The sequence below is a fragment of the Myodes glareolus genome, chromosome 16 (assembly GCF_982192425.1).
Source record: "Myodes glareolus chromosome 16, mMyoGla1.1, whole genome shotgun sequence".
NCBI lineage: Eukaryota > Metazoa > Chordata > Mammalia > Rodentia > Cricetidae > Myodes > Myodes glareolus.
In genome coordinates, this window is record NC_142041.1 from 23,167,330 (window position 1) to 23,184,978 (window position 17,649).

The 17,649-nt window shown below is 38.5% G+C and overlaps 1 protein-coding gene across 1 annotated transcript; it reads left to right on the plus strand.

Annotated features, from left to right (window-relative positions):
• Window positions 1–14,141: 14,141 nt before the first annotated feature.
• LOC125391075 (olfactory receptor 13C8-like) lies at window positions 14,142–16,025 on the plus strand. The gene has a single exon (XM_048420364.3). It carries the CDS (start codon window positions 14,147–14,149, stop codon window positions 15,107–15,109), a length of 963 nt encoding a protein of 320 aa, XP_048276321.3. The 5' UTR covers window positions 14,142–14,146; the 3' UTR covers window positions 15,110–16,025.
• The last annotated feature ends 1,624 nt before the right edge of the window (window positions 16,026–17,649 follow it).

Here is a 17,649-nt window from a genome sequence, read left to right on the forward strand (position 1 = left end):
CTTTACTCTGAATAGATGTCTGTCTTTGTGGTTGAGGTGTGTTTCTTGTGAACAGCAGAATGTTGGATCCTGTTTTCGTATCCAATCTCTTAGTCTGTGCCTTTTTATAGGTGAATTGAGTCCATTAATATTAAGTGATATTAATGACCAGTGGTTGTTGACTCCGGTTATTATGATTTTTTGTTTGTTTGTTTAATAGAGTTTGTATGTGTCCCTTCTTTGAGTTAAGCTCGTGAAGGGTCGCTAGATGTCTGAGTTATTGTAGGCAGTGTTGGCGATGTTGGATTCCTTGGGTTGCAATTTTCCTTCTATTACTTTCTGTAAGACTGGGTTTGTGGCTACGAATTGTTTAAATTTGTTATCCTGGAATATTTTGTTTTCTCCATTGATAGTGAATGATAGCTTGGCTGGGTCTAGTAGTCTGGGTTTGCATCCATGGTCTCTTAGTTTCTGCAGTACATCTATCCAGGACCTTCTGGCTTTCATGGTTTCCATAGAGAAGTCTGGTGTAAGTCTGATAGGTTTGCCTTTATAAGTTACTTGACCTTTTTCCTTTGCAGCTCTTAATATTTTTTCTTTAATCTGTATGTTTTGTGTTTTGATTATTATATGGCGAGGGGATGTTTTTTTTTGATCAAGTCTATTCGGTGTTCTGTATACTTCTTGAACCTTCATAGGAATATCATTCTTTATGTTGGGAAAGTTTTCTTCTATAACTTTGTTGAATATATTTTCTGGGCCTTTGATCTGCAGTTCTTCTCCTTCTTCAATCCCTATTATTCTTAGATTTGGTTTTTTTATTGTGTCCCAGATTTCTTGAATGTTTTGTGATGAGAATTTGTTGGATTTGCTGTTTTCTTTGATCTGAGCATTTATTTTCTCTATGGTATCTTCAGACTCTGAGATTCGTTCTTCCATCTCTTGTATCCTATTGGTTATGCTTGATTCTGTAGTCTCTGTTCGTTTACCTAGATTTTCCATATCCAGCCAGCCCTCGTTTTGTGTTTTCTTCATTGCCTCCATTTCAGTTTTCAATTCTTGAACTGTTTCCATTACCTGTTTGATTGTTTTTTCTTGGTTTCCCAGTGTATCATTCATGGATTTACTCATTTCTTCAAACTTTTTGTTATACTTCTCATCCATTTCTTTACTCATTTCTTCAATCCTTTTGTTGTACTTCTCATCCAGTTCTTTAAGGGAATTATTCATATCCTGTTTAAGGGACTCTATTGCTTTCATTATGGCATTTTTTTCCAATTCTTCTGAATTAAGAGGTTCAAGTCCTTCTATTGTAGGGTCGTTGGGATCTGGTGATTTCATGTTGTTTTTTAGATTGTTGGAGGAGTTCTTGCCTTGGCGTCTGCCCATCTTTTCCTTCATTTGCTCTATATTGGATCTTCTGGTACCAGGTCAGGTTCCCTTGTTGAGCAGGGACTTCACTGACGGAATGTCTACCTTTCTTCAGGCAGTCTATTGAAACACAGGCACTCCCTCCTGCCGGGTTGCACTCACAGCCCCGGCCCAGCACGCAAGGGAGCAGCTTTGGGGAGATCTTGTGGCCCCAGGGGGAGGGGAGAAAGAGAGGGAGGTGTACCTGGATGAGGGCTGGGATGGGATTCGGGAGAGCTCAGCAGGGTATAGCCACCACTGCAGGGCAACCAGAAAGTCGAGGAGGGTGGGGAACGTCTGAATTCCTCCTAGCCGAAGCCCTCGGGCCAGGAGCAACTCACCCCTCCTCCAATGGATGTCTGCTAGAAGATCACTGTCTCTTGCTGGCCAGGAATGTGGCTGAGGTGATTCAGGGCCTGCCTGTCAGGCAGGCTCTCAGAGCACAGGAACTGCCCCTGCCCGGCTGAGCCCACAGCCCAGTCTCAGAGTGCCAGGGAGCAGCCCAGTCAATCATATTTTAATAAAACGCTGATTGGCCAGGCAGGCAGTATAGGTGGGAAAACGAGACAGGAAGTAGAGGTGATGCAATGAGAACAGGAGAATTCTGGGAAGCAGGGGTTCCTCTGCCATTCCTGTCCAGATCACTGAAGAAGCAACATGTAAGCTGTCTCACTGAGAAAAGTACTGAGCCCGTGTGGCTAACATAGATCAGAATAATGGGTTAAGATAAGTCATAAGAACTAATAAGTAGCCTGACCTAATGGACCAATCAGCTTTATAACTTATAGAGTTCTCTGTGTGATTTTTCTTTGGGGCTTGCCGGCTGTGGGGTACTTGGCAGGATAGATACCCCAACAAGCCGTCCCTCATGTTACAGTCATAGTCAATCTCTTTCTTAAAAAAAAAGGGAGGGGGAGGATATGATATAGAAATAAAAACTTTACATTGGTATGGACTTTGGTTTATTGATACATATTTAAGGTCAATTTTGCTATATGTATATTCCCACTATTGTTTAAGATATTATGTTTATAATTTAAAAATGTAATATATAGTTAAGAAATACAGATTAATAGGTACTCATCTATAATAATCAAACTTTTAATTATATTAGGTTTTCTAGCTATACAGAGATTTGTTAGATAGATAATCTCCAACAATTCAAAGATATACAGAATATAGAATTTAAAAGATTTTAAGAGCTCATACTTTTCTCAACAGTGAGACTTGTGTACGTCTGGCAGCACCAATTCCTTCAGAGAGGTTGATGAGCATAGAAGAAACTCATTATGGAATTTGCCTTCAATGTGACAAGGCACCCAATAAGGCTGGACTCCAACATGTTTCCCACATGCAGAGGGCCTAGTTCAGTCCCATTGAGGCTCCACAGCTCTCAGTCTGGAGTTCATGAGTTCCCACAAGCTGGTTCAGCTATCTCTGTGGATTTCCTCTTTATGACCTTGACCTCTCCTGCTCATATATTCCTCTTTCTTTGACTTAATCCTCAGAGCTTATCCTTGTCTTTGGTTGTGGATCTCTGCATCTGATTCCATCAATTATGGAATGAAGACTCTACCATGACAGGGTATTCACCAATGTGATTACAGGAGAAGGACAGTTCAGGCATCCTCTCCACTATTTCCAGTAGTCCTAGCTGGGATCATCCTGTGGGTTCCTGGGAACTTTCCTAGCACAAGGTTTCTCCCCAACTCCAAAATGTCTCTCTATCAAGGTGTCTCTTTCATTGCTCTCCCACTGCATCTCTCCCTCAATTCAACCATCTCATTTGCTCATGTTTTCATCCCCCATCTCCTTCCCTTTACCACCCCTTTACCTGTAGTTTACCCGGGAGATCTCAATTAATTCCCTTTCTCAGGCTGATCCATGCATCCCTCTTAGGGTCTTCCTTATTGCTTAGCTTCTCTGGGGCTGTGGATTTTAGACTTTTTATCCTTTACTTTACATCTAGTGTCTACCTATGACTGAGTACACACCATGTAATCAAAAGAGATGAAGAAGTATATTTTATTTTCTTTGCCTGAGTCAAATGACCCCCAGCTTCTAATGGTACTGAAACAACACATTTATTTCATTTAATATGCCTTACTTCTTCTGTAGTAATACCTAACAGAGCCTTGGAGTTCATAAAACACGCCACAATCAATCCATAAGCGCTTTTAACAACAGTTCTGGTATCTACTATCTTCAAGATGGTGTTTGAGAATGTAAGGAACTTTGTAGTGAACACGTGATGACACTGAAGAACCCTAGTGTGTTTTGCTTTGACACAGGTAAGAAAAAGTTCCAACTGCTTAGAGTCACTTATCATAGAAAGAAGTAAGGCAAAAGCGCAAGGTGTATAGACCCCCCCCAGCTTAACTCTCCAAAATGGAATTTAATGAAGGGGGGATTTTTTATGATTCTTCAGAAGACAAGCAATGTTAAAGTAAGACAGCTGAAAAGTCCTTGAGACAACTACAGCAAGTGAAGGTGTTCAGATGGATAAGTTAACACGGAACTAAGTGAGAGCAATATTGATGCTATAATATGAGTTTGGAAATGATCCCTCTTCTTCGATGTTTAGGGGAAGCTTCAAACTGTTTGCCTTTAACTTGCCCATAGATCCCCACAGAATGCACTGTTGGGTGGAGCCTTCTGCTTCAGGCTTGCTCTTAGAGGGGTGTTGTGATTATTGGCTCATTCTCTTTACCTGTCTTGATCTGTTTGGATTTTCTGCTTTTCTTGTTTTAGTTTTGTCAAAGATTTATTAATTTCTTATGGATTATCCAATTTGTGGCATAGATGTGTTTATAGTAGCATCTTGTCATTTGTATTTTTGTGGTACCAATTAAGTAACCTCAATTTTTATTTATAATTCTTCTTAGTTTAGTCTTTTATATATTTTTCAGTTTTTAGAAAGGTTTGATATTTCAGTTTATCTAATAAACAAACAAATAGTTTCAGGCCTTCAAGATGATTAAACTGGTAAAAGAACTTGCTGTACAAGTCTGATTACCTGAGTTCAATTTCTTGGATCCCAGAGTGTAAGGAGAAAAACCAGTAGTTCAGAAGATTGTCTTCTGGCCTTCACACACACACACACACACACACACACACACACACACACACACACATACACCCTACTACTATTGCTAAATACAAATCACAACTTCTTTCAGTGTTTTTTCTAATTGTTCTTCTAGCCTCTACGTCGTTTATTTCTCCTTGATTTTAGTTATTGCAAGTCCCTACCTCTAGATGAAGATCTAATTAGTGGCTTCTGAGAGAAGGAGAATCCATGTCCTTCAGGGATGAGCCTCTTGATATGTTATTAAATACCAAGTGATCGATCCTAAACACAAGTATATAAAAGTCACACTAAATGGACTCTGTAAGGTGTGTGTGTGTCTGTAAAAATAATAATTATAGAATGTATGACCATAAATTTGTGAGGTAGTGATATGGAGACATGCGGGGAGTTGGAGAGGGGAGAAATGAGAGGCAGAAATAATGTAAATATGGTACTTATGTATAAAATCTCAGAATGATTTAAAATACTGAACAGAAATAGAATAAAAGAAGAAACAGTGGCCACATCACAACTTCTGATGGCAATCATTGTAACACGTTGCCTTGAGTTACCCCAGATTTGACCAATTTAGTACATGGTGTGATAATCTATAGAAAAATAAATCTTTTAATCAGAGACATGGTTCATCAGATAAAGGCATTTGAAGCCAACCCTGATGATATGTTTGACACACATGATAGAAGGAGAACAAATACCCTCATAAGTTGTACTCTCCCCCCTTCTGCACACATGCGTGCACACATAAACACATAAATAAATGTAACACAGTTTCAAGAAAGAAAATCTACCTTTATTTCAGAACCAGTAGCTCAAACAATAGTATGAAATAAAAGATAAAATGTGAGATTATGATTCTGAGTGAGTCTATGATCGACCAGCTTCTCTTATTGGAATCCAAGCAAAGATACCCAGAATTTATTTTCTCTCTCTGTGAAACTGCCTGGATGGGGACTCTAGTGTTTAATGTACTGTCACCTAAGCCTCTAATAGGAGCTAAAGTGCAATAGAATTAAATTAAAAGGGAAAAGTAATCCAATTACAGGTAAATTAAAAGTAAAACTAAATCTCATAGTATGAGCTTAATAATGAAAACTGCAGAATACTTAAGAAATAAAACTGAAAGTTGTCTATGTACTTTATATTCCTCTTCCATAAAATATTTCTGCAGTGTATCTAATGTCTGAATGGGGCAAACTTCCTTTCCCGAAGAATTAGTTCATATAAAAATCCCTTTATCCTTTCTCGCGGGATACACTGCACAGAAGCCTTTACCACTCACTACCTAATGCAATCAATGATTAATGCTTGGGATCCAGAATTTATAGAAAACTTTCTGCTTTAGTTAATCTATGTGCACTAATGCTAAAAATTTCTTGGGTTACACAGCATGGTCTGTAGTCAGGTGAAGTTCTGGGGTTATCTGTTGAGAATTGGTGCCCAAATAATGCAGAACTCCAATGTTTCCAGCCAGGACTGTGATAGTACTTTGTAATTTAAGATGTGCAAAAAGCTAAGAGTCTAGAATTTTGGTATCTACTCAACCAATACATTTTTCTATTCCTATTTCAGAAGGAATTCAAAGTACATGTAAATGGAGTTTGATGATTAATTATTGTAATATTGTCCTTGAAGCTATTTAAATTATCCTTTTTTGCTATAGTCTGAGAAAGTGATAGAGTATATACAATTGAAAATTGCTAGTAATAATTCTTCTGATGGTACAATGCTGAAGAATGAATGTGAATATTAAAAAATACTGAATTAAGAATGATTATGAATAACAAGATTATCAGAGAAAGATTGATTAAACTTGTTTAAACACAGGAAAGTCATAAATAAAATAACATTTTAAAAAATTGTTTCATCTATTTTTTTAATACCCAAACCATCAAAAGAAACATAGAAGAGTTCTTTGTGCTCCAAAATGAAAACAAAGAAAAACTAAATATTGAGTTGTTTGATTTATGAAGAACACAAATGTCATATGTCATATCTAGAAATGTTATTATTCCATATTTATAAAGAAATGGGGGAGGCTGAGTGTGAGCAGGGCCCTGAATAAAAATAAGTACAATTAAATCTTCAGAATCTTCAAAGGTATTGCCACAGTAATGCCTTGTATACCATATAAGTCCAATTATTAAGTATAATTGGAAATATCAAGAACATTTAATCACATTGATGGGCACATTTGAACAAATCTCATAATGATACCTTAGTAGAGCCATTGCTACTAACAGTTACCATAAAAGTCTTCAGTTTTATGCCTTTTGGGAAGCAATATGTGGCCAGTTGAACATCACTTTAGGCTCCCTTTGTTATGGAAGAATGTGAAGCTATTTTGTGAACTCTAATATGCATATTATGGGCTACATGGAAAGAACATTCTAGTGAGAAAGAAGAGCACATAAAGGCACCAGGTAAATGTGAAAACTGTGAACTACAGGACAACTAGAGACATCCATAGCACTCATGAAAAGTCCTACTGTGTCTTTGGTCTGTATATTAATCTATCTGAGGACATCCTTCACCTGCAGACATATGCACCTCTATATAACTAGATATGCAAGGATGCCCTGAAAAGGAGCTGAGTGTCTACTCATGGTAGCTGACAATCAACCTATATTAGCTAGCTGCACTTTGAAAAGAAAAAAGATGAATCAAGTCATTGAGAATTAACTGTATCTCATCTTCAGAGAAATTGGATAATAACACTAATGTTATGGTATACTATTTTTTTCAGCTCTTTGAGTTAGAACAGTGACTGGCATTTGGTCTGAAAGATAAGCTTGAATGATGAAAAGTAATACATATATGAGATAAGAAGTCACGGAACATTTGACGGCCCTGAATGGACAGTCAAAGTAGGGTAAGGCTCTGTTTATGATAAAGTCACATTCTGAATTTAGAAAAGGTTAGGGATTAACAGAGGGATTCTTTATTAGTTCTTTGAAAGTCGGTGACAAGTCTAGGACAAGATGTGAGAGTGTGAGGAGGCACACAACCAATGAAGCATTATGTATCCCATCGTTCCCTCAGAAATTGAAAATGTTATGTAAGAATTATTCTTGTCAATAGAATAGACAGTTGAGACTAAAAACAGTTATGGACCATGCACTAATTTCCTATGGTTGCCACAACACAGGCCCACAGCAGAGTTCTCTTCAAAAAGATCCAGGGAGACTCACCACTGGCAAGAAGATTACAATGACTCAAAACTTTGATCCAGACAGAAAAGAATGCATTATGATGGAGAAAGACCCTTTTTGAATTTGCGTGACTGACAATCCAAACAAATCCCACAACTGGCATTAAAAGCTAATAGTAAAAATGCCATGTTAATTTTAATATTTGTTATCCAGCTAAGGAATTCAAGTAAATTAAATTAGTTCTGTGTCAAATATAAATTAGCTTATATGAGTTGATACACAAAGAAGCAGGTCTTTTGAAAAGTGGGATCCCCTGTTGAGTGAATTTGGTGATAATAATGGTGAAGGTGACAGGAAGTTGATAAGGGAGCTCTCACAGTTCATTCTGTGGTCAGATTTAACACAGGTGAAGAAAAGGGCATATTGGTATAACATAGATTATTGGGCTATTTTTATAAAATATGGAGAATTTGTAATGCTTATTGGAACATCTATTTTTTTCCCTCTTTTTTAAGCCCAACTTTTGTTGATTGCATTGATGAGTTCTAGGGGATGAGCTGTGGAACATGACCCTGGGAAACTCTTCCCAAATATAAGTATCAATCGTCCCTTCAGAATGGGTCATTCCTGCTTTTCACATTTTTAAATTGGACTTGTAGAGTTCTGTTTGCAGTGGATGAGATGAGCTTTACATTGTTGTCTGATTCTCAGTGATAGATGATGCAGTGAAGCTCACGACGACATGCAGACAGCAGCTGAATCTAAAGCTCTTCTTTCCTTGTACATGCTGCACAACCATCAGCAAGACAGTCCAAATTCAGCATCTTAGAAAAGATTCTGTAACTCACCAGACTGTTCTGAGAACACTGGTAAATGCTTGGCTATGTAAATGAGTAGAGCTATTCTATTAATCTTGTGTGATTTTTTAAAGATATATTTAGAAGAATACACAAGCTCTTCTGCTTATGGTCTATGAGCCTTAAAATCTTCCAGTACTGTGGCGTTATGAATGACAGTATCTCTGCATTTGAATACCAATCACAAGAATATACTAATTGCAAGAGATAATTGAGTCTGGCAACATGCTCCCTGGAGTTTTGGGAAGTTTTTTTAGCTCTTCGTGTTTATGTTTCTAACTCTCTAGCTCACTCAAATAATGATTTCAATTGTCTCTACGTGCTAAGTGTCTGGTCCTTTGGAAGATGTTTCTGAAGTTTAAAATGTAAACAAACATTTAGAGCATAACAAAGACCCGCAAGGAACTCTGGCCCATTTTATAGTGTTTTCTAAGATTCAGCCAGAATCTTTGACCTAGCCTCTGTTGGTTTTACCTGATAACAGACTACAGGTAAGTAGAAACCTGAAGAAAATAACGGGAGCACTCCATGCTGTCTTGTTCTTACCGTTGTCCCTGCATCTCAACAGTGCCAAGAATGAAGAAAGATGCTTTTAGAACATGATGTAAAATGGCTGTTAAGGACCAGACCTGACTCTAACCAGGAAAGCAACCTACGCTTCAGGCTCAGAATTTCATCGTATTCTGTCCTTTTGTTTTGTAATTCTGAGTTTGAAGTTGTGGATAAGCTATCAACATAGATGCTTTAAGTGGAGACATCTATTTTTCCCCTCACATACAGAGCTTCCTTCATTTGGTGTCACAGAGATTTGCATTTTGGAACACTGGATATCATCCACAGGAAAGCTTTTTGGTAAGAATTGATGTCATTTAAAGACAGACAAGGGTCTTTGCTTGTTCTAAACTCAGGTTTAATTTCTTTTCCAGCATAATATTTGCCTACACGAAAGCATTCATTTTACTTTATCCCCTATTTTTCAAGTAATAAGAATAGACCCTGAGCTTCTTTGGCTAGAACTTAGAAATATTGTGAAACAGATATTGTCTCATTTCTTCAGTAGCCAAGTAACTTGAACACTATTAGTACATGCATAATCTACTGAAAATTTTTATTCCAAATTTATGAAACTCTAATACAACAATCTGAATATGTCTCTGACCACAATGCCTAAAAAATAATTTTAAGTAGATGAGATATATCATTGATGTATATCACAATGACTATTTGTTTCAAATTAATACAGAATCTGATTCCTATATTTGAATTTGAATTGATCCATATTATATACAATCCTCTGTATATAGGAATAAACATAAACTACCTCTTTTAAAAATACTTTCTTGCTTTCCCTAAGCCAGTTTTACTGTAATTAAAGCCTCTTTATTCTTGTTTATTATTTGCAAAGGAACATTACTTCGGGTCTGAGACTCTTAACTGCAACTAATTATGACCCAAGGAAGAATCAAATGTGTTTGAAATTCCTACACTCTACCATAAATTCAGCGTAAGTGATCACATCAGAGCTTAGCTCAGGCTAATGAGCCTCTATTAGTGCCATATGTGAGCACACAAAGCTGAAGGGAACTAGAAATTCAGCGTACTGCCACCCAGCAGAGGTCACGGTCTTTTTACACACATACACACTGTGATAACAGATATCGCAGGTGTGATAACTGATGATGTCCTGAAGACGCTTGTGCCCTTTATGAAAACCAAGGACATTTTTCTACCCACTGAGAAGTGCCTTGATAAACTTGCTCTTTCTCATGACATAATGGAGCTAGAAGACAGAGATAGCCTTTCTTCTAACAACAACAACAACAACAAAAATTAGAATTGCCTTGGATAACAAAAAACTTAGGTTCCTATGAGGCCCATGGCCTAAGTCCCTGAATTTAACCTATGGGTTTTTCCTTCTCCGGGTTCCTGGAGAAGTGACTTGTACCCTCACAAGTGAAGGAGACCAGAAAACCCAGGGAGAAGGAGACAGGTTTTGTTATGAATGGCATTAGTGATTTAATAACTCAGTATCAGCCAGCACCTAGCTGTGAAGAACCCAGCAAAGCTTTAGTCTGACCTCTGAATGAAATGAGGTAGATGTGCTTGGTATGCATTTATAGAATTGAACTGAGAACTCATAGGTGACAGACAGATTGTGTCTTTCTCTAGGAAAATCAAATTTTCTGGTATCAAGCTGTCCTAAAATGAACTGTGTCTCTATTATCTAAACAAGATGGATTTGAGTCCTGTTCTCTATGCACCAAAGAAGAAGAAGTGATTTCCCTGAAGACTGAGTGTGGAGTGCATTCTGACAGTCGAGTGTTGATGAGACAGGGACAGTTCTTTAGAAGGTCCCAATGAATCTATTCCTAGTGCTTTCATACTTAATGTCTCCTGGTCAAACTTCAGTGGCTCCCAATTACCTTAAGAACAAATTATAATTTCTTTTTTTCTTTTGAAAGTAATTTTATTAAATTTATAAAAGTTTCCATTTACGCCCCTCTTCCCAACACCCTCCCACTCCCCCCACTCCCTCTCCTCCTCCCTCTTCGTCCCTAAGGGCAGTCAGGGTTTCCTGCCCTGTGGGAAGTTCAAGTTCGTCCCCCCTCCCTCCAGGTCCAGGAAGGTAAGTATCCAAACAGACTGGATCCCCAAAATCCAGTATATGCAGAGGAAACAAGTCCCAGTGTCATTGTCAATGGCTTTTCAGAAAGACTCCGGGCCAGCCACATTCAGAGAATCTGGTTGGATCGTGTCCTCGTTCAGTCCCAGTCCAACTGGCCTTGGTAAACTCTCATTAGATCCGTCCCCTTGTATCAGTGGGTGATAACATCCCCCGCAGTCCTTATTTCCTTTTTCATTTTCTTCGTCCTTCTGCTCCTCATTTGGACCTTGGGGGGCTCAGTCTGGTGCTCCAATGTGGGTCTCCGTCTGTATCGCCGTCCTTCGCCTGATGAAGGATCTATGGTGATAAGCAAAATATTCATCAGTATGGTTATGGGCCAAGGCCGGTTCAGGCACACTCTCCTCTGTCCAGAGAACAATCTGGGGATCTCTCCTTGGACCTTGGCAAATTATAATTTCTTAACATTACATTTAACATACCCCACTAAAGTGCAAGTCAACATTCCTTTCCTTACCCATCAGAATGTTGTCCTTTACTATATTGTCACTTTTCTATGTGCGCTAAGGACACAATGGCCTCAGTCAATTGCCTAAGACTGTGCTTCTCAGCTCATGGGGACCATGTGATGAGATCCTGACATAGTCCCTTATCTATGAGCTTCCTCCCACTCTTTGAAGTCTGTCTAAGCTTATTCATGGAGCAATTCAGAGGCTTTCTGGGGGAAAATAAATGGTTTCCTACAAACATTCTTTATTATAGAGCATTATCATTGTTCTTTTACCAGAACCCATATTGTGCTCCAGCCCTCCCCACACTCAAATGGATTCTTTAAAGAAAGAAGAGTCCAGCCCAGTTGTAATTTCTTAGTGGAGCTTTCTGACCACACAAATAGAAAAATTGAAAATGGCTCATGAGTTTTGCTATAAAACAGAGTGCCAAACTCCACATAAAAAGCAGAAATGTCAGTAGGGAGCAACCCCTTCATTCTTCTGAGTCTGTTCTTTGTACACCCTATGAGCATGTTTCTCCTGACTATGTGAAGCCTAGTGACTCTGAGACTCTAAGATAGCCATGTTCTTCTATCTCAGGTTAGACCACAGGCTCTTGGGCAAACACTGCCTCCCACTCATCCTGGGAGCTGCTTTTCATTCTCCCTTATTACTGAGCAATCCTCCGTTCTGTGACTTTCTCTTTAGCTAGATTCCAAATTGTATTTTTAAAAACATGTTTTCTAGACAACTTTTGAATTAATTTTTTTTCTTGTCATGTTTTTCTTTCTCTGTCAATCCATTATTTATTGTTTTTAATAAATAAGTGTAGTGGTTGCTTCGCCCATTTTATATTTACAATGCTCTCTTCCACTAAAACTGAATTTTTATCAGTGCTCTTTAAAATGATGCCTTATATGTCTCCTGTACTTTGTGCATGTGCTCTTATCTGCTGTGCCTTTTTGATCTGTGTTCTTATCAATTGTTCTCTGTCTTTTATTTCCCATGTTCTTTTAAAAGTCTCCCTTCCTTACGTATATTCTCTGATTCCATTAATATCTTCTCCTTAAACTCACAATCTCTTTAAATGTATCTCTAAAACTGCATGGATCCTGGTGAAATCTTACTTTAATTCCTATGATTTATTATATTATATAAATCATAAATCACTTTGACAATTTTTCAGTAATCTGTTTATGTTGCTGTAGATGTTAGACTCATTTGCTTCCAATTTCTGAAAACAGATCCATGTGACAGAACTGTTACAGAGATCATGGACATCTGAGCTGTCGCTAACTTCATTTGGCAACAGGTGATGTCACGATCAGTTCCTTCAAGCCAGATTTCCCAAAAAACTTAGCTAGGATAGGCTCCCAACTCTGGGTAGTAAATTCTACCCAGTTTCTGCTGTTGTTTCTTTAAGTGTGCGCACACAGACACCTGCATGTCAAGGTGCCCTTGTAGAGGTCAGAGGACCAGTTTGCAGAACCAGTCCGCTATTCCGATCCTGTGGGTTCGAGCTGTGGAACCCAGGTCCTCAGGCTTGTTGGCAGGCAGCATTTGGCCATATCGCTGCCCCTCCCCCACATTCAATTGCAATGCAGAAAAGGCTTTCAAGGAAACTACTGTATTCTACCTGATCCCGACTTGTCTTAATTTGTTATGTCTGTTTAAATGATCATGTTTGAACACCTGGTGAACACTTTTCAGATTCTGTGCTTCAGTATTTCTGTAAGATGCTGACCCTGAACATTTAGTAAGTCAGCAGAGCTGCTTCCTGGTTTCCATCCTGGGTGACAAGCAACCAATAAAACCAAAAACCTGGACAGTAGTAATGAAAAGAAAGAAAAGGTGATGGTGAAACCCACTAGTTTATTTGGTTCATATGCACTACTAACTACAATAGACGGAGACAAAACATTGTATTATAGGCAACAAATTTCCAACATTTTTGCACCACATTAAGGCTATTAGACACTCATTTCCAACCAATTAAATCAGAACTTGCATACACGGCAATATAACTGTTTGGGATCTAGAGATTCCCTGTCATAATGGAGAAAACTCAGGTAGGCATTACCTGTGCTAGGCCCTGATTCATGCTGAGAAACTTTAACATACTAACAACAAAATGAGTTCAGCAAATTGTATTTACATATATTTGTGGATACACACATGCATGTGCACATGAGCGCACACACACACGTACACACACATGCATATTACATATAACCAAAGGAAAAAGTCAATTAACTTGAGAGTAAGGAGGTATGAAAAAGTTCAAGGAGGGTAGATAGGAAGGGCTACAGGAAGTAACGGTATCAGTGAACAATGTAATTCTGTTTTAATTAAAAATCTTTTAAAATGAAAAATTTTTAATTATTCACCACATAGAAAAAGTAACTCTTCCCCCTTGATACCATGAAGTATAAATATGGCCATGTGTAACAAAGAATATTTTTATTTTATGAAGTGGCTCTTATAAACTTATTAATAGATTTCTTCCTACTCTCCCCAGAGTTCTGCTGGAGGACGGGCATATTCATATGGAGAGAGCCAATGGTTCCATGTTGACAGAATTTGTCTTGGTGGGGCTTTCTGACCACCCAAAGCTCCAGAAAGTTTTATTTGTGCTGGTTTTGTGCATGTATCTGCTGATCCTGCTTGGGAATGGAGTCCTCATCTCAGTAGTCGTCTATGACGTGCACCTGCACACCCCCATGTACTTCTTCCTCTGCAACCTTTCCTTCCTGGACATCTGCTACACAAGCTCTTCTGTCCCACTCATTCTCGGGAGCTTCCTGAAAGGAAGGAAGAGAGTTTCCTTCCCTGAGTGCATGGTCCAAATGTTCTTCTCCTTTGCCATGGGTGCCACAGAATGTGTGCTCCTAGGCACGATGGCACTTGACCGCTTTCTGGCCATCTGCTACCCACTGAGATACCCTGTCATCATGAGCAAGGGTACCTATGTGCCCATGGCGGTTGGATGCTGGGTTGCTGGGAATGTTGACTCGTTGGTGCAGACATCTCTGGCAGTGCATTTACCATTCTGTACTGATAACATCATTCAACACTTTGTCTGTGAATTTGTGGCCATTGTGAAACTGGCTTGTGGAGATATTTCAGTCAATGTGATTAGCATGGCAGGGTCAAATCTGCTTTTCCTAGCTCTTCCATTGATAGTCATTGCCATCTCTTACGTTTTCATCATTGCCACCATCCTGAGGATCCCTTCCTCTGAAGGAAAACAGAAGGCCTTCTCCACGTGCTCTGCCCATCTGACAGTGGTGATTATATTCTATGGTACCATCTTCTTCATGTATGCAAAGCCCAAGTCTAAAGCCACTGCTGGGGCAGGACGTCAAAGTGTGACTGAGGCGCTCATCTCCCTTTTCTATGGGGTGGTGACCCCCATGCTCAATCCTCTCATCTACAGTCTGAGGAACAAGGACGTGAAGGCTGCTGTCCAGAGCATGCTGGGAGGAAATCGTCTGATGAAACATAAATGATTATTTATTTAGACCATGGACTCACTATTGGAAGTTGTTATAAACACAAAATTCATAAAGATCAAAATGCCACGTGAAAATTCAAAGACATTAAAATATTTTGGTTTTTTGGTTACAGTTACGTTTTTGTTATAAATGCAGAAATGAGACATATTTGTTAAATACGCTCTTACAGAGAAATGCAAGAATGCTGAAAATACTTTGGTAATAGTTAGCAAGGAAAAATAAACTCGTTAAATTTAGAAAATGGTTTATAAACACATTCATTAAATCTTTAAAGTAGTTTATAGTCCATTGTAGGTGTTTGTGAGTAGGCACAGTGAATATTAACCCATACATGATATAAGACATTCGCTTTATTTGCTTACTTCTTTATTATTTTTATTCAACATACCTGTAAATTCTTTGATTATAGAACTTTTCTATTCTTTAACCTACAATAACCCAACTCATAACAGGGTCTGGAATATAATAAATGCAAAATATTGATAAGATTAAGTATTTTACAGGTATTGTATGTGTTAGGATTTTTTTCACACATGCATTTATTTTGTGGCTAAGGCATTACCTTTTGCTTTCTTTGTTATGTTCATTGCCACTGGGGGAGGGAGAGCACAGTTTTTGCTTTCCAGCAAGGATAGTTTTTCTGAGACTTTATTGATAATAAGAATATAGAGATGACTAATAATACATCCTGTGTTGTGATTTTTTAAACGTTAGCTGACACTGTAGCATAACACACCTCTTGAATTTTGAGCTGAGTGCCGGCTGGAAGGAGGACCTCATCCTGCCTTGCTTGGGATCATCCACTCTGTTGTAAGCCGCAGCATAGTTACACAGAGCTGGTAACCGAGAAAACTTGCCATTTGTGGGTGAACGGACAAAGATGTTCAGCCAAGTTCTTTCATGAACTCAATTTGTGAGATTAGGAATAAATATGATGGTTCAAAATGGAAACTATGCCTATTTGTTGAACAGTGAGGTCCTGTGAACTAGCACCCAGCTGATCAATAAAGACCCCACTGTCCCTGAGGGAGCCATCCTTAGTCAGTACTAAAGAATACTGCTCCCTTGTCTAACTCTGAGGAGGTGAGGTCATGACTATGGAGTAAAAATCTAAAATAATTACATGCTGCTACTTGTCAGAGAAGAGCTCACAAATCCTTTCTTATCAATGACTTGTTTTTCACAAAGTAAAATGGTGCAATTAAAAAATAGCCTCCTTAGCCAGAAGGACCTGGTCAGGTTTGCTGCAGACTCTAAGAAATCATGGATGCAAGCTCACTACTATACCCAGCAAAACTTCAATCGTGATAGATGGAGAAAAAAATATATTCCATGAGAAAACCAAATTTACACATTACCTATCCACAAATTCAGCCCTACAGAAGGTACTAGAAGGTAAACTCTAACCTAAGGAATATAGCAGAATGAAAGCAGAGGCAAGAAGTAACCTCACAACTCACATTATGTTAAGACTGAATGTACAGTTTTCAACTTTATAGACAAGATGCTTGCCTCCATACCTGCCTTGCTTACATCCACCTTAAGAGCCCACACAAACCACACAGGTGGTGGTGGCACACGCCTTTAAACCCAGCACTTGAGAGGCAGAGGCAGGCAGATCTCTGTGAGTTCAAGGCCAGTCTAGTCCACAAGAGCAAGTTCCAAGACAGGTTCCAAAGCTACAGAGAATCCCTGTCTTGAAAAACAAACAAACAAAAAACCCAACAAAACAAAACAAAACAAATCGATACAAATGAACTTTCTTTCTGAACCTTAAATGTTCTAATTTATTGAGTATTTAATACACTATTTTATCAATCTGTGTCATGTATAACTTCCCTCATGCCAGAGGATGATTGATTCAACAAACCCAGAGCAGGAGATTAAGAGGAGTTCAGTTGCTAAGAATAACACTGGATTCCCAGGATGAAGTCTTCCAACTAGCACATAACTACTACTAATTCTGGGCACTCTACTTTATGCTTCAGATAATATGATTCCTTGTGTAAATATTACACATCATGACTTTTTAGTGTGTGAAAAATTCAATGCAGCTATTTCTTACCTCCTCACACTTGAGGAAGATAAGTACAATTATACAGGAGGAGCCAGGAGGCTTACTATGGGTTGTAAGTGAGGCATAGACATGTTGAGTTAAGAGCACAAAATACACACATTCTGAATGTCTAAAAGAAAATATCCTAATGATAAAGAGAAAATTGTAGATATTGACATCAAAGATAACATAAATATTTTCATAGATAAGGGACATTATGACTCAATACATTCAGGAATGGCTCCACTAGGGCAGATTAGAGACTCATCTTGGTGAGTACATGGTTTTCACAGGATCAGTGGGACTCTAAACCATATGACAGGGTCTTCATCAGTGGTTAATGCAGTACTATTCACAATAGCTGTGCTACAAAACAAAACTAGACATCCCACAACAGAAAATAAGAAAAATATTATAAGTATGCATACATACATACACACGATGGGATTTTCTTTATTGATTATAAAGAGGTTGTTTG